The 21,473-nt window shown below is 42.5% G+C and overlaps 1 protein-coding gene across 1 annotated transcript in view; it reads left to right on the top strand.

Moving 5' to 3' along the window:
- The window catches only part of LOC126321317 (HCLS1-associated protein X-1), a 74,794-nt gene that overhangs the window by 9,401 nt on the left and 43,920 nt on the right, over nt 1-21,473 (top strand). Inside the window, exons 2-3 of the mRNA XM_049994171.1 lie at nt 3,591-3,677; nt 3,824-3,951. Of these exons, the coding sequence (XP_049850128.1) occupies nt 3,591-3,677; nt 3,824-3,951 (215 nt within the window). The remainder of the gene's footprint in view (nt 1-3,590; nt 3,678-3,823; nt 3,952-21,473) is intronic.

The raw sequence follows: 21,473 nt of genomic DNA, 5'->3' as shown, positions 1-21,473 counted from the left end.
TTCAGTATTCTTCTGTAGTACCACATTTCGAAAGCTTCTATTCTCTTCTTGTCCAAACTAGTTATCGTCCATGTTTCACTTCCATACATGGCTACACTCCAAACAAATACTTTCAGAAACGACTTCCTGATACATAAATCTATATTCGATGTTAACAAATTTCTCTTCTTCAGAAACGCTTTCCTTGCCATTGCCAGTCTACATTTTATATCCTCTCTACTTCGACCATCATCAGTTATTTTACTTCCTAAATAGCAAAACTCCTTTACTACTTTAAGTGTCTCATTTCCTAATCTAATTCCCTCAGCATCACCCGATTTAATTTGACTACATTCCATTATCCTCGTTTTGCTTTTGTTGATGTTCATCTTATATCCTCCTTTCAAGACACTGTCCATTCCGTTCAACTGCTCTTCCAAGTCCTTTGCTGTCTCTGACAGAATTACAATTTCATCGGTGAACCTCAAAGTTTTTACTTCGTCTCCATGAATTTTAATACCTACTCCAAATTTTTCTTTTGTTTCCTTTACTGCTTGCTCAATATACAGATTGAATAGCATCGGGGAGAGGCAACAACCCTGTCTCACTCCTTTCCCAACCACTGCTTCCCTTTCATGCCCCTCGACTCTTATGACTGCCATCTGGTTTCTGTACAAATTATAAATAGCCTTTCGCTCCCTGTATTTTACCCCTGCCACCTTTAGAATTTGAAAAAGGGTATTCCAGTCAACATTGTCAAAAGCTTTCTCTAAGTCTACAAATGCTAGAAACGTAGGTTTGCCTTTTCTTAATCTTTCTTCTAAGATAAGTCGTAATGTCAGTATTGCTTCACGTGTTCCAACATTTCGACGGAATCCAAACTGATCCTCCCCGAGATCTGCATCTAACAGTTTCTCCATTCGTCTGTAAAGAATTCGCGTTAGTATTTTGCAGCCGTGGCTTATTAAACTGATAGTTCGGTAATTTTCACATCTGTCAGCACCTGCTTTCTTTGGGATTGGAATTATTATATTCTTCTTGAAGTCTGAGGGTATTTCGCCTGTCTCATACATCTTGCTCACCAGCTGGTAGAGTTTTGTCAGGACTGGTTGTCCCAAGGCCGTCAGTAGTTCTAATGGAATGTTGTCTACTCCGGGGGCCTTGTTTCGACTCAGGTCTTTCAGTGCTCTGTCAAACTCTTCACGCAGTATCGTATCTCCCATTTCGTCTTCATCTACATCCTCTTCCATTTCCATAATATTGTCCTCAAGTTCATCGCCCTTGTATAAACCTTCTATATACTCCTTCCATCTTTCTGCCTTCCCTTCTTTGCTTAGAACTCGGCTGCCATCTGAGCTCTTGATATTCATACACGTGGTTGTCTTCTCTCCAAAGGTCTCTTTAATTTTCCTGTAGGCAGTATCTATCTTACCCCTAGTGAGATAAGCTTCTACATCCTTACATTTGTCCTCTAGCCATCCCTGTTTAGCCATTTTGCACTTCCTGTCGATCTCATTCTTGAGACGTTTGTATTCCTTTTTGCCTGCTTCATTTACTGCATTTTTGTATTTTCTCCTTTCATCAATTAAATTCAATATTTCTTCTGTTACCCAAGGATTTCTAGCAGCCCTCGTCTTTGTACCTACTTTATCCTCTGCTGCCTTCACTACTACATCCCTCAGAGCTACCCATTCTTCTTCTACTGTATTTCTTTCCCCTATTCCTGTCAATTGTTCCCTTGTGCTCTCTCTGAACCTCTGTACAACCTCTGGTTCTTTCAGTTTATCCAGGTCCCATCTCCTTAATTTCCCACATTTTTGCAGTTTCTTCAGTTTTAATCTACAGGTCATAACCAATAGATTGTGGTCAGAGTCCACATCTGCCCCAGGAAATGTCTTACAATTTAAAACCTGGTTCCTAAATCTCTGTCTTACCATTATATAATCTATCTGATACCTTTTAGTATCTCCAGGGTTCTTCCACGTATACAACCTTCTTTCATGATTCTTAAACCAAGTGTTAGCTATGATTAAGTTGTGCTCTGTGCAAAATTCTACTAGGTGGCTTCCTCTTTCATTTCTTAGCCCCAATCCATATTCACCTACTATGTTTCCTTCTCTCCCTTTTCCTACACTCGAATTCCAGTCACCCATTACTATTAAATTTTCGTCTCCCTTCTCTATCTGAATAATTTCTTTTATTTCATCGTACATTTCTTCAATTTCTTCATCATCTGCAGAGCTAGTTGGCATATAAACTTGTACTACTGTAGTAGGTGTGGGCTTCGTATCTATCTTGGCCACAATAATGCGTTCACTATGCTGTTTGTAGTAGCTTACCCGCATTCCTATTTTCCTATTCATTATTAAACCTACTCCTGCATTACCCCTATTTGATTTTGTGTTTATAAGCCTGTAGTCACCTGACCAGAAGTCTTGTTCCTCCTGCCACCAAACTTCACTAATTCCCACTATATCTAACTTTAACCTATCCATTTCCCTTTTTAAATTTTCTAACCTACCTGCCCGATTAAGTGATCTGACATTCCACGCTCCGATCCGTAGAACGCCAGTTTTCTTTCTCCTGATAACGACATCCTCCTGAGTAGTCCCCGCCCGGAGATCCGAATGGGGGACTATTTTACCTCCGGAATATTTTACCCAAGAGGATGCCATCATCATTTAATCATACAGTAAAGCTGCATGTCCTCGGGAAAAATTACGGCTGTAGTTTCCCCTTGCTTTCAGCCGTTCGCAGTACCAGCACAGCAAGGCCGTTTTGGTTAATGTTGCAAGGCCAGATCAGTCAATCATCCAGACTGTTGCCCCTGCAACTACTGAAAAGGCTGCTGCCCCTCTTCAGGAACCACACGTTTGTCTGGCCTCTCAACAGATACCCCTCCGTTGTGGTTGCACCTACGGTACGGCCATCTGTATCGCTGAGGCACGCAAGCCTCCCCACCAACGGCAAGGTCCATGGTTCATGGGGGGAGGATGGATTTTAATACCTACACTGAACTTTTGTTTCGTTTCCTTTACTGATTGCTCAGTATACAGATTGAATAGCAACAGGGACAACCCTGTCTCACTCCCTTCCCAACCATTGCTTTCCTTTCATGTCCCTCGACTCTTATAACTGACATCTGCTTTCTGTACAAATTGTAAATAGCCTTTCGCTCCCTGTATTTTACCCTGCCAACTTTGGAATCTAAAAAAGAGTATTCCAGTCAACATTGTCAAAAGCTTTCTCTAATTCTACAACTGCTAGAAACATAGGTTTGCCTTTCCTTAATCTTTCTTCTAAGATAAGTCGTAGGGTCAGTATTGCTTCACATGTTCCAACATTTCTATGGAATCCAAACTAATGTTCCCCGAGTTCGGCTCAGTGTGATAGTTGAATTAATTTCAAAGATGTAAAAGAGACACTCAGCTACTAACTGTAATGTGTCAAGAAAGAATTTGGATGGCCCACAAGTAACTAAAAACTACCCACAATTTGTAAGATAAAAATGGATTTGGTTGCTCAGTAGTAAATTTTAGTGTTACGTTAAGAGAGTGCAATAGATTTATGAATGTCTTTCATAGAGTTACATTTCTCGCTTTGTTTTTTAGGGGAAATAACAACTATCCTCCAGAGGATTATGAAAGGAACGCATGGAGTAATGATCATTATGAGGATGATGACATTGAAGAGATGGGGTATGTGCATTTTTTGGACTTTACGCATTAGTGTTAGTCATATTTGGAAAGCTATTTTGATTTTCCCCTTTTTGTGTAGACTGCATCATCATAATTGTTACCACTGATGTTTGATGACTAATTTAAATGAATATTACTTGTTGCAGACCATTAGAAGAGCAGCCATTTGGTTTTAAAATTTTTTCCAGTCCTCTTGAAATTCATCGTTTTTTTGAAAAACAAATGAATGAAATGATGAAAACTTTCCAAATGTTTGACTCAGATCCTATGATTGGTAAGTAAAAAAAATATTGGGGAAATTGGTAAATACGTACTGACCTTAATGGCATAACGATTGTAGCTTTTCCTTGTTTTTGTAATTTGTTCATTGCTTTCAAATATCATTCAGTCTGTGAAATAAGATGTATTACTTTAAGAAAGAAACTGCATGTGAGGCATGAAATATCTTTTGTGCATCAGTAGAAAACATGTTCCATTATGACAGATTGATGGGTTGAGTACAGTTTACTACTGTCTTATGCAAGAAACTGTTCACATTAACTATATTATTCATCCACACAAATCCAGTAACAGCACTGTTTTGGAGCAAAGTGATAGGTTGAACCTTTTCTCACCTCACACATTTAATGAACATTTCTGCATCAGTGAAGATGAACTCCAGGTAATTTTTTGTTACCTATAATAATTTCCAATAACATTCTGCACTGTGTTTCTAGGTTGTAAGAACCCAGTTATTATTGGGGTGTGTTGTGCGTTATATGCTTGGAATGGTAGCCGTGCTCCCTAAGTACAAAATTTAACAATCATAAGATTGAGGCTGGTTACTTTATTGATCTTTATGTTTTTCCCCTCCACATGCAATGAATTTTGTGTAAATGACGATGCCCAACAAAGAATAGTGATGTTTGAACCAACTTTTGGTTGATTGCCTCAGTTTTTATTCTTGAGGAGATTGACTATTACAAGAAACATATTTGCTCAAATAATTGTTCTGTATTTTTAGATTATTACATTATAGTCATATTTTTGAGAAAATTTTGGAAGCCCGAATTCGAGCAAAATTAGGAGGGATGAGAGAAGAGCAACATGATTTCAGAACAGGAAGGTCCACGGTGGATCTAATTTTTGCTGTAAGACATCTGCAGGAACAGCACTATGAATATGGAATAGATCTACTAATGACCTTCCTCGTCGCTGAAAAAGCATGTGATAGTGTACATATAAGCAAAGTGTGGAAAGCCCTGGAGAACACAGGAGTAGAAAAACAGATTATTTGGAGGATAAGGGAAATGTACCATGGAAGTGTGAGCTGTGTGAAAGTGGGAGGAGAGAGACCAGCTTGGACTGAACAGAAGAATGGCTTGAGGCAGGGAAGTGCACTTTCACCATTACTCTTCATTGACGGATGATATAATGAGTGCAGTAGCACAAGTAATTGGTGAAGGAAAGATGAAAGCTTTGATGATGTTTGCAGCTGATCTGATGACCCAGGGGAATAAGGGGGATGAAGTACAAGAGCAGTTGGACTATGGGAATGTACAGTACAAGAATATGGGATGAAATTCAGTGTAAGAAAGAGCGAGATGATTATCACAACAAGAACAAAGGAGAGAGGAACAACTGGAATAGCAATTTGTGGGGAACGATTGAGGAGACTGGGGAGTTTCAAGAACCTAGGAAGCTTGATACAGAAAGATGGAAAAAATGACAGAAATAAATGAGAGGGGGAGAAATTTCGGAATGTCAGAAGCCTGATATGGAGCAAGGATATACCTCAAATCAGTAAAAAGGTTATATACCGGTCATACTATGTCCCAATCCTGACGTATGCATCAGAAAGCTGGATTATGAAAGGAAGAGAGAAAAGCAAAGTACAAGCTAGTGAGATGAAATTCTTGATAACAGTATTGGAGTGACAAAGATAGACAGGATAAGAAATGAGAGGATCAGAGAGTTAATGAAGGTGGAACCATTATAGGAGGAGATAGAAAAATCAAGGCTGAGATGGTATGGACACATTAAGAGAATGGAGGAGAAGAGGATGCCCTGGAGGATACACGAGATGAAACTGGAAGGAAAGAGACCAGGAGGAAGACCTAGAGACAGATGGCTGAAAGGAGTAGAGGAATGCATCTAGAAGAAAGGGGAAGACTGGACCAAGGTGAAGATGGAGAGATGGTGGCAAGACAGAAGATAGATGGAAAGGCCTATGTTCCTAACAGACCTGGCCAGAGGTTGGGATCTGTCCATGATGATGATGATGATGATGATGATGATGATGATGATGATGACGACGATGACGATGACGATGATGACATTATAGTCAGTTAATCTAGTGTTGACTATGTCACACACATACCATCTGTGTGTTCCGCTATGTAGTCACTTTACTCTAGACCCCAACACTCCATGTTTCCCTGATATCACTACATTAAGGGGACTGGTCCGTGAATACCAGGGGAAACCTTGAAAAAAATTATCAGTTTTATAACCAGTGTAACTCAAAGAGTAATATTTGTGAGCCCATATAATGATTACTATCTTTGAAGACATATTTTGAGAATATTTTTATGTATGAACCACTGCTATAGATCTATCACTTTTTATAATTGTATATTTTTGGTGCAGGTGAAATAAACCACACTAATTATTTATGTAAATCATAGGCACACATTTCTCATAATGCAAACAAAGAGTAAGGTTTATTTTTTCCTGTAACTTCTTTACATGATTATCTTTAAAGCAGACTGTTGAAAAGATGGTGCTGCCTAAAACTGTGCACAAAAAATTTTAACCATAATTATCAAAAATTTTGGAAATGGATTCAGAGTTTTTCTTCAAAAAAGAATTTTTTTCAAAGTTAAGTCTCAAGAATAGTCTACTTTTTAGTTAAGCAGGTTTTAAGACAGTATACACAATTTCAGCTCTCTGTGTTTGATATGAGGGTTGTTCAGAAAGTAGGGAACGTTTTGGCATTAAAGAAAAAACTAAGTACAAGAAATACATTTTATTATGTACATCTGAAATTGTGACTGACAACTTCTTCTGCACATAGTCACCAAACACATTGAGGCACTTATCATAGCGGTGAACAAGCTTTGAAAGACCTTCATTGTAAAATTCTGCCACCTGAGACTTCAGCCAGTGAGTCACGTCCGCCTGGAGTTTCGCGTCAACGCGCTGTGTTGCAAGCCAGTTGTTCATCTTGGGGAAACAGTTGGATGTCACTTGGTGCAAGATCGGGGCTGTAGGGCTGATGAGGCAAAATTTCACATTGGAATGAATTAGGGAGTTCTTTAGTGCGGTTTGCCATGTGAGGTCGGGCATTGTCATGCAAAACCAAATTCTGGACATCAGCTTTCCTTTGCATTTGTTTTGAACTGCTCTTCTAAGGCTGTGCAAAGTTTGACAGTACTGGGCAGAATTTATGGTTCCTCCACACGTTCAAGAAAACCAATAAGTAGCACACCTTGCCTATCCCAAAACACTGCTGCCATCAACTTCCTTGCTGACAAGGTTTGCAAACATTTTGGTGGTTTTTGGGGGGACCTTGTGTGCCCCCACTCCATGGACTGTAATTTTGTCTTGCAGTTGATGTGTTTCACCCAAGTCTCGTCACTGGTTACAATTCGATCCAGTAATGAATCACTATATTTGTGGTAGGCCTCCAGAAATGTCAACATTGCCTCCATTCGCTGTTCTTTATGGTGCTCTGTAAGCATTTTGGGCACCCATTGTGCACAAAATTTGTGGTAGCCTAGCTTTTGAGTGACAATTTCAAATAACGAAGTCCGTGAAACTTGTGGAAAAGAAAGCAAAAACTCCATTATTGTGAAGCGACTGTTTTTACGGATCGTTTCATCAACTTGAGCTACAAGATCATCAGTCACAGTGCTCGGGTGCCCACTCTTCTCATCATCATGAACGTTGGTTCAGCCATCAGCCATTTTTAAAGTGATTGCACCATTTCCGGATGGAACATTCACTCATTACGTTGTTTCCACACACTTCGCACAGTTCATGATAAATTTCTATAGGTTTTAGGTTTTTTTGTCAACAAAAACCGTATCACAGACTGCACCTCACAATTGACAGGGTTTTCGATTGCAGCGCTCGTTTCAAATTCGAATATCGGAAAAACCAGATGCACAGAGACATTCCCGCTGTCACGGATGGATGCCGACTGAGCTGCTGAGCACGCACATTCCAAAATATACACGATCGGGGTGCACCTAGCAGCATCAGACGGAAACATTCCCTACTTCCTGGATAACCCTTGTAGTTTTTAACCAAAGTGTACCAGATCAGAAAATTATGTAACTTTGTGGAAATTCAAGTTAAAGTTAAAATATGCTTTTTCTGTTAAACTTGTATGGCACTAACGCATCCCAGGTCTATATTCATCTCGTTTCCTGTGTCATTCTTTGTCCCGTCTCTCTTTCACACTTATTCTTCTTATTCTTGCTTTTTTGGTGGCTTCCAATGCTTATTTTCCTGCTTTGAATAGTCTTCTTCGGTCAACAGCTATTAGAGCTCTATGCATATTTAGTCCACCAGGCACTCCCATAATTTCCATAACATTAACTCTTGATACTGCACCGTCATTGAAATATAGAACAACATCTAGCACATCTATTTAGTCCTACTAGAACAGATATTGGTATCTGTTCCCACACACAATTGTTGAAACTTTCATTTAGATTTTGAGTCCTACCATGTAAAAATTTCTCTAATAATCTTGACACTTAGATCCCAATAGATAGGTTATAACTTCCATTATAGCAAATGGGAAAGAATGTTTGTGGTTGTAGGTCTCACCTTGAAAACAGCCCTCTGGTAGCCACTCCATGAATCACTGCCAGGAGGGCAGAGTGCATGACATGGGTTGTCCTCTGTGGAAGATTTGTGAAAGAAGGTAGCCCATGCTGCCTTTTTCATTCCCTCAAGCTCATTTTTATTTTGTCTTATGGCTTGTCCATAATAATACTGAAACCTGTATATTTCTTCGTCTGTTAGCTGACCACGGCCACTAATGCACTTATATTTTCTTTCCTTTCAGATTCCTCTTCAAGTTCCTCCATCTTGTACCTAACTTTTTCTGGGGATGTCCAACACATTCCATTTTTTTCAACTTTAGTGTCAGCATAAGGTTTGGATTCACAAACCATTGTGTACCCTTTTGAGTCTCCGTCTCCTAGGTAAGATGTATACATCAAACAATATTTCTTCACTGACCTGTGAAATATCTTCACAACACCTTCAGGTTCCACCACTCCACTATAACCACTAAAATCAATCAAACATCAGTGATTTTCATTTCCACTAGTACAGCCAAGACAGTACTTGGTATTACGTTCCACATCAACGACTCTACCGTTGTCCAAGGCAGCATTTAGGAAGCTATGGCCTCTTCATTGCCAGCATGCATCCAGGGCTGCAGACATACATGTTTTGCTGTCATTCACATTGTCTACATTTTCCTGAACAGCATTTTTCATGCTATCATTTGCTACTTCTTCTAAAGTCTGTAGAATAATTTTATTCTGTCAAACCTTGTAAGGGGCGGGGGATCCATAATAGCACAGAAAATTTGTGCGCTTCTATACCCTTTGCCTATACACCTCGCAGCATAAGCAAGTTTAATATCTGTGTTATACACTCTCTGTTTAGTTATGCCAAAAGTATAACCATATTTGCTTAAATCCCAGAAATTACAAACAATTCTTAACCCCCACCCCTCCATGGGTCCAGGGGTTAGAATCGGCCCAAGGTATTCCTGCCTGCAGTAAGAGGTGACTAAAAGGAGTCTCACACTTTTCGGCCCTGTGATTTCAGGTCACATTCTATGGTTTGACCTGCCACTTTCAAAATTCTACAGAAGTGCGGGCCATATGGGGAAGGATGCTTTATGTGGTGCACGAGTGCCCTTAAATTCAATCTCCACCTGTGCCCATCGAGAGAGCCTCTGATTGGAGTAGGTGGCATCAGGGCGAATGGCCCACAATGAGTCATCTCTTGCTGGTGACCGTACGGCACCAGCAGTGTCTAAGAAGGGCAAGATAGAATACAATGCCAACAGGTATGACCCTAAATCATTTCCCTCCCTCACAACACCATGGGAGGAATACAGAGCTACAGAACGGAGAGAGCCATATTCGCCTCAGTTTTTAGTCTGTTCCAGAACCGATGGGGACTCTTTTCTCTCAATGAAGCCCCAGTTTTTCATTGGACACCTTGAGGATAAGTTTGGAGAAGTGGCAGCACTGTCCAAGATGCAAAATGGCACAGTCGTGATTCAGACAGCATCCCCAGCCCCAGCGTTACTTGCCTGTGACAAGCCTGGTGATATTCTTGTTTCCGTCTCTCCCAATAAAAACCTCAACATGGTCCATGGGATTATTTTCCATCATGACCACCTCTTGCAGTCTGAAGACAAGCTCTGCACCAATTTAGAATGGCGGGGTGTTCATTTCATCTGGCGCATTTACAGAGGACCCAAAGACAATAGGGTTGCTACCAGCACTTTCATCTTGGCCTTTGAGGGTGATTCATTGCCTGAAAAGGTCAAGGTGATGGTTTATCGCTGTAATGTTAAAGCATATGCTCTTCCCCTTATGTGGTGCTTTGAGTGCTGGAAGTTCAGGCACATGTCTTCCCCCTGCACTTAAAGCGTCACATGTCGACACTGCAGACATCCACTGCACCAAGATACTCCATGTGCGCCACCTCCAACTTGCATCAACTGTGGAGTGCCCTACTCCCCCCTGCTCGCGAGACTGCCCAGTATTCCAAAATGAGCGGAAAATCATGGAGTACAAGACACTGGACTGGTTGATGTACACAGAAGCTAAACATAAATTCGAAAGATTACACCTCATTTGGTTCACGTCGACATACGCTGCAGCTACATCACCATCGCTGCCCCAAGTGCCAATGGTTCCTCACTCTGTGCCACGAACAGTGGGCTCTCCTCGGTCCCCTCCCCCCTGACGGAGAAGCAACAACCTACTCCAGCTCCTCTCGAGTGGAAGGGGTCCCTTGGGGCCCTCTCCAAGGTCTCCACTAATGCCATGGTGGACACTCGGCAGTGGCGCAAGGAGATGCTGGACGAAGAGCTTCACAGTCTTCCTCCGTGTCTGAAGCTGCTTTGGAGAAATCTTACCAGCATGCCCCTAAAGAGAAAAGAAGAAGAAAGAAGAAGTCTGCTAAGAAACAGGACCCTCTGGTGACCCCAACATCACCACTCCCTATCAATTTTGCAGCTGAGGATGGGATGGAGATATTAGCGTCTCCTGCGGGCATGGATCTCACTGATGCCTCATCCACCAAAGAAATGGCTACAAATACTCAATCAGCAGCAGCAGGTGACCCTGAGGCATAACCTGCCTCCTTGCGCTCTTCATGCCTTCCCAGCTTCACGATATCATCCTCCAGTGGAATTGTAGGAGTTTTTTCCACCACCTGGTTGAGCAATGGAAACTGTTAAGATTTACACCTACTTTCTGCATTGCCCTTCAGGAAACCTGGTTTCCGGCAATGCGGACCCTTGCCCTCCATAGCTATAAGGGATATTACAGGAACCATAGCAACTATAATAGAGTGTCAGGAGGAGTTTGTAACTATGTCCTGAACTCAGTATGCACTGAACCGGTGCCCCTTCAAACCCCTCTTGAAGCTGTGGCTGTCAGGATTTCGACGATGCAGGAAATAACTGTCTGCAACATATATCTTCCTCCAGATGGTGCTGTACCCCTGAACGCATTGGCTGCACTGATTGATCAACTCCCTAAACTTTCCTACTTTTGGGAGATTTTAGCACCCATAACCACATATGGGGTGGCACAGCTCTTGCTGACTGAGGCAGAGTTGTCAAAAATTTACTGTCACAACTCAGCCTCTCCTCTTGAATACTGGGACTGCCACATAATTCACTGTGGCACATGGCACATATTCAGCCATTGATTTCGCGGTTTGCAGTTCTGGCCTTCTCCCATCTATCACTGGAGAGTGCAGGTGGGCTGTAAACAAGACGGACTGGGAAACTTTCTTCTCTTCTGTCAGTGTTGAATCTCCCCCACGCGGTAACATCGATGTGGTGGTTGAGCAGGTAACTACAACGATCGTTACTGCAGCAGAAAACGTGATCCCTCGTTCCTTAGGGTGCCCTCGGTGAAAGACAGTCCCGTGGTGGTTGCTGGAAATCACCGAGGCAATTAAAGAATGCTGGCGAGCTCTGCAGTGGCAGTAACGGCACCCTTCTCTGGAGCACCTCATAGCCTTTCAACGGATCCGTGCCGACATTCGCCAACTTATCAAAAGGTGGAAATGAGTGGTGGGAGAGGTATGTCTTGACCATTGGGTCCCATACGTCGCCTTCCCAAATCTGGGCAAAGATCAAACGAGGTTTTGGGGTATCAGACCCCAACAGGTGTTCCTGGTGTTAATGTAAATGGCGTGTTGTCTACAGACGCAAACGTGATTGCCGAGTACTTTGCTGAGCACTATGCTCCCATGTCTGAGAATTACCCCCCAGCCTTTCGCACTCTCAAACGGCGAATGGAAGAGTCCTCTCGTTCACTACACACCACAGTGAAAACTATAACACCCCATTTACAGAGTGGGAGCTCCTCAGCATCAGTGCCCTTGCACATTGCCCCGACACAGCACCTGGGCCTGATCAGATCGACAGTCAGATGATTAAACATCTCTCGGTTGACTACAAGTGACATCTCCTCGTAATCTACAACCAGATCAGCTGTGATGGTGTCTTTCCATGCACCAGCGGGAGAGCACCATCATACTAGTTCTCAAACCGGGCAAAAACTTGATTGATTTGGATAGCTATCGGCCTATCGGTCTCACTAATGTTCTTTGTAAGCTGTTGGAAGGTATTGTGTGTCAGTGGTTGGATTGGGTCCTGGAGTCACATGACCTACTGGCTCTGTGCCAACACCTTGTTGCCATCTTTTTTGATTTACAAAAAGCGTATGACACCACTTGCCGACATCATATCCTTGGCACATTATACAAGTGGGGTATCAGAGGCCCCCTCTCGATTTTTATCTAGAATTTCTCGTAACTTCATGCTTGCCGTGTCCAAGTTTGTGCCTCCCATAGTTCCCTCCATATCCAGGAGAATGGGGTCCCGCAGGACTCTGTATTGAGTGTATCTCTACTTTTAGTGGCCATTGATGGTCTAGCAGCAGCTGTACGGCCGTCCATCTCACCCTCTCTGTATGCAGACGACTTCTGCATTTCATACTGCTCCACCAGTACTGCTGTTGTTGAGTGTATACAGGGAGCCATCCACAAGGCGCTGTCATAGGCCCCAGCCCACGGCTTTAAGTTTTCGGCCACTAAGTCATGTGTTATGCACTTCTGTCAGTGCCATACCGTTCATCCGGAACCAGAACTTTACCTTCCTGACGGTCCCCTCATTGTAGTGGAGACACACAGATTTTTGGGACTGGTTTTCGACGCCTGATTGACTTGGCTTCCTCTCCTTGGTCAGCTTAAGCGGAAATGCTGTTAGCACTTCAATGCCCTCCGCTGTCTGAGCAACATCAACTGGGGTGCAGATCGCTCTACACTGCTGCCGCTATGCAGAGCCCTTGTTCAATCCTGTCTTGATTATGGGAGTCTGGTTTATGGTTCAGCAGCGCCCTCAGCGTTGCATTTACTCAACCCAGTGCACCACTGTGGCATTAGACCAGCGACAGGAGCTTTTAGGATGAGTCCGGTGACCAGCGTTCTTGCAGAGGCTGGAGTTCCTGCATTGCAGGTCAGGCGTGCACAACTGCTTGCAAGTTACGTTGCACATGTTCGTAGTTCTCCTGCGCATCCAAATTACCGTCTCCTTTTCCCACCCACGGCGGTTCATCTCCTGCATCGGTGGCTCAGGTCAGGGCTTCAAATTGCAGTCCGTGTCCGATCCCTTCTAATCGAACTGGAGTCCTTGGCCTTACCAGCTATACTCTAGGTCCAATCACATACACCTCCATTGTATATACCCAGGCCGTGGCTTCTCCTGGACATTTCACATGGCCCACAGGACTCAGTTCACCCCGAGGCTCTCCGCTGTCACTTCATCTCAATTTTTGACATGTACCCTAGGCCATGAAGTGATTCACACCGATGGCTCGATGGCTGATGGTCACATCGGCTTTGCGTATGTCCATGGAGGACATATTGAACAGCATTCCTTGCCCAATTGCTGCAGTGTTTTCACTGCAAAGCTGGTGGCTATATCTTGTACTCTTGAGCACATCCATTCATGCCCTGGGAGTCATTTCTTCTGTGTACTCTACAAGCTATCGATCAGTGCTACCCTCGTCATCCTTTGGTAGCAACCATCCAGGAGTCCACATATGCCCTGGAACGATCTGGTCGTTCAGTGGTGTTTGTGTAGACCCCAGGATATGTCAGAATCCCAGACAACGAACTTGCTAACAGGCTGGCCAAACAGTCTACACAGAAACCACTTATGGAGATCGGCATTCCAGTAACTGACCTGCATTCGTTTTTACATCATCAGGTTTTTCGGTTTTGGGGGACGGAATGGCATAGTCTCAGTACGCACAACAAACTGCTTGCCATTAAGGAGACTACGAATGTGTGGCAGTCCTCCATGCGGGTCTCTCACAGGGACTCTGTGGTTCTCTGTCGGTTTCGCATTGGCCATGCTTGGGCGACCCACGGCTACCTCCTACGCCGTCAAGACCCGCCTCAGTGTCGATGCGGCACCTGGTTGACAGTGGCCCATATTGTGGTGCACTGTCTCACTTTGACTACCCTGCGAGGAAATCGTCGGTTACCGGACTTGTTGCCAGTAATTGTATCTGACAACGCTTTATCGGCTAATTTAGTTCTTGTTTTATTGATGAGGGTGGTTGTATCATTTGATTTTAGCACATGTCTTTTGTCCCTTTGTGTCCTCCACCTTAGTGCTTATAGGTTGGACGGTTTAATGTGTTGCAGAGTGGCTGGCTTCTCCTTTTTATTCTCATGGTCAGCCAGCCATGGTAATCTGTTTTGTCATTTTAATCTTTTCTACCTGTTTCTGTCGTTTCCATGGTTTTCTTCTCCCTTTTTTCCATTTAAGTGTTTGTTGCCCTTTCATTGTTCTAGTGGTTTTTCCTTTCTCTCCATTTTGTGTTGTCAGTCTTGCTAGTTTATACTCACCCTTGTGGCATTGTTTTATTCGGAACAAGGGACCAGTGACCTAGCTGTTTGGTCCCTTCCCCCATCTTTTAAACCAACCAACCAACCAATTCTTGAACCACATTTGCTTAAATCAGAAAAATTACAAACATCTCTTAAATTCGATGCACAACCTCTTCTAGCATGTATGTCCTCAACTATCTGCACACCACTGTTGCCACATTCCTTACATTGCAAAGCTTTATTTATTAGTTCAGGTAGAGTAGAGTGTTCAACAATAACACAAACTGAATCAGTAGTTCGTACCTCTGTATTATCAGCATTAATACTGTGAAGCCATTGTCCAAATATTTCAGTTTTCGCTCTGAAGCACTTGGAGTAGTTGAGGTTGATTCAAGTGTTGTATCACGTTGTATATGAGTATTAGGAGAGTTAATCTGTTTGGTGAACAGATTTCTGTAAAATTTACATTGTTTGACACCAAACTTCTTAATTCTTCCTATTGCTTTCAAGTGGACACACACAATAAGAAACTCACGCACACAGTTACTTTGCGCTAAACAAAATAATCGCCCAAAACAACAGCAAACAATAATTAAACAGTCTGTATGAACAAAAGATAAGCAACTGTAAAGCTCTCGCAGGTTATCCAACTTAATGGACTAAAAAGTCATAAAAAGAAAACAAATGAGAACAAAACTTTATTTTTAACAGAGCTGACTGGGTGCCATGGGGATGTAATGGTGGATGCTGCCACTTTTAAATTCCTCTAATTTTGGTACTGCCCGTGGTCGATTTTCCTGGAAGTAAACTCTTACTTATTCAGAAAGCTACAGAGAATTTTTTTTAGACATAAATTCAAAAATTGATTTTTTGACAGTTATTCATGTACAAGTTCCCTTAATATGTGACAGTATGTGTTCCTTAAGGCTGATGTAATGAACATTTCACCAATTTGGCTTGTGTGTTCCATTGGTTATGTGCAGGTAATTCGGTGTGATTTGTGACATAGGCAGTATATACTTTTACAAATTCAATACATAACATAAATCTTTTAGTGTTTCTGTGGTCAAATACACTTTCTAGAAAGTCATTTCAAGTGACACTGGTGTAGTGACTTGGCTGAGAGTCATACTTGTGTATGAAGCTATGCTTATTACCTACCTATATTACCAAAATTCAGATCATGTGGTGTATCAAAGTATGTGGCTGGATTGAATATTTCTTGGTAGGGAGGACACAGCTTGTTATCTTGGAAGAGTGTCAGTGTCAGATGTAGAAGTAAGTTTGGATGTAGCCCAAGGAAGTGTGTTGGGGCCCTTGCTGTTCATGTTGTATATTAATGATCTTGCGGACAATATTAATATTAACCCCAGACTTTTCACAGATGTTGCAGTTATCTGCAGCGAAGTACAGTCTGAATGAAGCTGTACGAATATTCAATCAGACTTGAATAAGGTTTCAAAATGGTGCAATGATTGACAGCCTGTGTGAAATGTCCGAAAACGTAAAATTGTGGACTTCACAAAACAAAGAAACATAGAATCCTATGAATATAATGTTAGTGAGTCAGAGTTGAAATATGTGAACTCCACATGAAGTAGAATGATCTCATAGACTCAGTCATGGGTAAAGCAGGTAGCAGACTTTGGTTTATTGGTAAAATACTAGTGAAACACAATCAGTCTTCAAAGGAGTTTGCTTAAGAACAACTCGTGTGACCCAGCGTAGAATATTGCTCAAGTGTGTGGCACCCTTGCCATATAGGACTAGCATGGGATATTGAACATATATACAGAAGGGCAGTGCAAATGGTAACAGGTTTGTTTGACCCATGGGAGAGTGTCACTGAGATGTTTAAAAAACTGAATTGGTAGGCTCATGAAGCCAGATGTAAACTATCCCGAAAAGTCTACTAGCAAAGTTTCAGGAACTGACTTTAAATGATGGCTCTAAGAATATACTACAGATGAGAGGCCCAACAAACATACATTTGCTTATATTACACTTGAAGGTTTTGCATAAAAATCGGGAAATGAAATGATATGAACATCTTGTACTTTGTTCACAAGGAAATAAAGTGAATCATGAAAGGTGCTGGAAGTGACTGCCCTCGACTTGTAAACGCAAAACACAATGCTGCAGATTCTGAACTGTTGCTGCCAGAAGCTTTGGTGTCACTTCGTGTAGTTCTCTAATGATGATCTCTCATAAATCTTCCAACTTGTGTGGATTGTTCCTATACACCTTGCCTTTTAGGCCAGTGTAGAGGAAAAAGTCAGATGGTGGTAAATCATGTGAGTTTGAGGGCCACAGTCCTTTCAGAATCACTCTGTTGGGGAAAAATGATTCGACCTCAGCCATTGTCGCTAGAGATGTGTGGCATGTGGTGCCATCAACTTGTTGGTAACAGCAAAGGGTAAGTTCTTCGTCGTCCAACTAGTTCACAAATCCCTAAAAAAAAATTACTAGAAACTGTACTTCTCACAGTAGACTCTAAGAGAATTGGTCTGATGATGTGGCGCTTTGGTATTGCACAGAGCAAGCCAATCTTTTGTAAATGCAGGGGTTGTTCATCCAATGCATGTGGATTTTCATTACATCACAAATGTATATTATCACTGAACTGTGTGTACTGCAATATTCGTGGCCTCTGAGCAATAAATTGGTGAAACCAATGGCAAAATGTAATGCATTTATCTTTGTCATTGACATTCAGTTCCTGAACAACTGTGAACTGTTATGGGTACATGCTGGCTTTCTTCGGAGCTCTGTGACGTGTGCTCCATGACATTCCTCGTTCCTGAGATAAAGATCAAACTGACTTTGTAAGAGAGGCCAACAATCATTGTTTCACATCAGTCACTTTTTCTTCCGATAATGGTGGCCATTCCCCGTTGTGAAGATAAAGATTGTTTACTAACTTTTGTATGCAGCATTCAGACTGTATTTGCTGGTAGCCGAACCTTTGCAACAAACACTTGCTGTCATATCTAAATGGAATCAGTAATCCACTGTCGTTTCACACGAAATGTGTACTCTTCGACAGAATAGCAATACGTTGTCACTGAACACTGGTCTCCAGCCACAGCCATGCTGAAACACACTGTTGCTTAAAATGACATTGCAGAGTGTAGTGCTGCCGCATCAAAGGTCACAAATTACATGGTGCAATTTCAGCGGAATTACTTCACATGTTTGTGGGACCCCTTTCGAGTGGGGGCACCCTGTACAACTCTACATATCGCTCCCATTGTGACCATGATAATAAGATTAGCCATCTAAACAACCATTTTTCCTGTGCTTCATATGTGAATGGAATGGAAAAAAGCCCTAATAACTGGTATAGTGGGACATTCCCTCTGCCATGCGTTTCACAGTGGTTCACAGAGTATAGATGTGTGAGGTTCATTCAAATGAAACAAGGTCAGTGCATCTACCTTTGCCTCACACGTAAGGTGGCACCATGTAACTGCAGTTATGGTGGCACCATCTATCAGTAAAGAGACTGGCGCGTACACACTGTTTAATGTTGCATAGCACCAGTGTGGTTTCACGCCGAAGAGAAGGTGGTCACATAAGTTATTGCCCACTTCTGAACATACAGGCAAATAAGCAGGAACAATGGGAGTGTTTTGATTTCATGCCCAGCATTATCAAACCATTTTACAGAAACATAGACAAGCCATCAAGTCGAAAAGCCAAGGCATGTTGTCCAATGGCGTTATCCTCCTGCATGATAATGCCCGCCCTCACACGGCCTATGCGCTGAAGACGACATTGCAGCTGTTTTGGTGGGAAATGCTGGAACATCCACCGTACAGTCCTGACCTTTCACCGTGTGACTTTCATGTGTTTGGACCTCTAAAACAAGCTATTCGCGGACATCGATTCACAACGGACAACAAAATGTGTGACTGAGTCCAGGCCTGGATCCAACAGCAGCCTACTAGTGTCTCCAAGGATGGAATCGACTGGTTAGTGTCGCAATGGGAAAAATGTGCCAACAGTTTTGTTGACTATTTTTGAGTATGTGTACTGTATATAACTACATTTTTGAGTTAATAAACTCATTACTGTTACTTTACACTAGTGACCGGGTTTTATTTGAGTGCCCTTTATAGATCACATACTCTGCTGTCCATGTAGCATTTCTGTGTATCCATCCTACCCAGTATCTGTCAAGTAAGGTGCTACAAATCTTCATTTAGGAATGCAGCTCACAAAATGTATAGGAAAGATTCCAATAGAGCGTTGGGCCTCTCCTCAAGATTCTCTGCTTTTCTCCATATTGCAGAAACCCAAGTAGATACGGCGGAAATGTTGAAAATGAAGATCTGTACATTCAGTTACTGAGACAGGCTGGCAGTCATAACCACATTTGCCAAGTACTAACATAAGCTGGCAATTGTCCCAGAACCTAAGTAAAAGATACTGTTGGCGGTGTCTTGTCACAGTTAGTGGCTTAATTACAACCTCCACCTTGAGTAGTTTTTAGCACACTCTGCTGTATATCTTGTTTTGGCGGGTACACAATATATGTGCTGATTTTCTTTCTAACCTCCTGGAAAAATATGTCTAAAGTTTCCCATTTGTCACCTAAGGAGTTTGTTACTCAAAGAACTCTATATATTGTTTGAATCCTGTTGTAGGATAGGTTATGGCCAGAAAATAAAATTGTGATTGGCTCAGTTTGTAGTACCCCTCAACACTTACTCGTTTTTGAAGTGTAAAGGATAGGCCAGGTGAGTAGTCACTATACTGGCATTATGATACACTGCTTTGCAAAACTTAAGGTTGAGATAGTTACGTAATGTAACAAATTAATAACTTGGTGCAAATGAAAGAAAGTGCAGAAGCCTGTTGCCAAAGGTGATCCAGTTGTCCACAGGAAGCTGGACGTTGCACGGTGTGAGGTCAGTATGACTATAGTGCCAAATGGGGCAGGTCCTGCCACACAAGGCTGTTGAAGGAACAGTAAATGATAGTGTCTTTCAATCAGCCAGCTGTTATGGTGCACTGGCACTTTGGTGGTGTTTGTCATTACAGTATTTCCTAGAGACAATGTTTAAATGACTTCACAAGTGGAAGAATCATTAGGAAACTGGGAGGAGGGTGAAGTTTGTTGAGTGTAGCCCAGGAATTTGGTATTGCTCCAAGCATTCTTTCATGTCCATGATCATTGTTCCAAACCTCAAGAACTGCTTGCTAAAGGAGAGGCAGTAGTCAACTACAGCAGCAGATGGCTACTATATTATGCAACAGGCAAGATGGGGCCAACATCAAACAGTGTGTGCAATTGCAAACCAAAGCATGCAGTTTCTCACTCCATAGTGGCTGCAGGATGGTGGTGTGTATTCCTGATGACCAGTATGCTATTTTCCGTAGCACCTGCACTTCAGCTGTGTCATTTGTGCTGGTGCCAAGAGCAAAGGTACTGGACCAACAAGGAGTAGTGTTATAGCTCTTCTCAGATGAAAGCAGATTCAGAGTAGTGGTTTTAGATGTAACCTCTTATGGTGAAAGTGGGAACACACAGTGGACCTAGGAACATTGTCAAATATTGTCACGTAGAAGAAGACGTAAGTAGATGGATGACGAACATTAACTTCACTTAACGAAGGTTTATCAAGTACTTACACATACAAGAGCGCGGAGCGAACTGCCTCCGGCCAGAACACATGCGGTATATATTATATACAGCTACAGAACATTCCAGTAAGATTATTCTTGCCATTTGTGGATACTTCTAGAATGTACTCGAATTGAATATTGAAATTAAATCTTTCAGTTCAGGTGCGTTTTGAACTCACGACCCTACATGCAACAGTCTAGTATCGTAACCACTACACTACAGCAACTGTGCTACTCGGCGTCTTCTGTGACAATATTATTGCTTTGTTAGCCCAGGTGTAGTGCTTTGGGAAGGCATAATGTTGCGTGGACATACTGACCTCCAAATCTTTTAACATGGTACATTTGCTGATCCATGTTATTGTCATACCATACTCCTTTACCTTTTGTTCCCACACCACCTACCTTGGGAGCACTCCCCCCCCCCTTCCCCCGAACCATTGGGGACATTAGTCCCCACTTCCCACTCAGAGAAACATAAGTTTTCCTCTGCTCCTCTCGCTAGGAAGAAGTCCCTTGGGTCACTCCCTTCCCAGGTTCCTACCGGTGGCAAAGTGGACGCCCGCCAGTGGCTGAAGCAGCCACAGGTAGCAGGTCGTAGGGCTTCATGGTACTCCTCAGTCACTGAGACTGACTCTTGAAGCCCTCCCAGCCAGAAAAACCAAAGGAGCAGTGAGAGAAACACAAAAAGAAGACGTCCTCCAAGAACCCAGACTTTGCGGTGGCACCCATACCACCACTACCTGCAAGCTCTGCATCTGAGGATGAGGTGGAGATTCTAGCACCCCCTGCAGATCTAGATCTAGCTGGACCCTTATGCTCAATGGATGTTGACTGAACAGGTACTCAGTCGATGTCAGCAGGTGACTCTGAGGTGTAAATTGCCTCCTCGGGCCCTTCAAGCGTTCTCAGTCTCATGATAACATCATCCTCCAGTGGAATTGATGTGGTTTTTTCTACCACCTGGCTGAGCTATGGCGACTGTTAAGCTTTACACCTGTT

This window comes from Schistocerca gregaria, chromosome 2 (genome assembly GCF_023897955.1).
Source record: "Schistocerca gregaria isolate iqSchGreg1 chromosome 2, iqSchGreg1.2, whole genome shotgun sequence".
In the NCBI taxonomy this organism is placed as follows: domain Eukaryota; kingdom Metazoa; phylum Arthropoda; class Insecta; order Orthoptera; family Acrididae; genus Schistocerca; species Schistocerca gregaria.
Note: the sequence above shows the minus strand (reverse complement) of the source record. Positions and strands in the feature narration are given on the sequence as shown.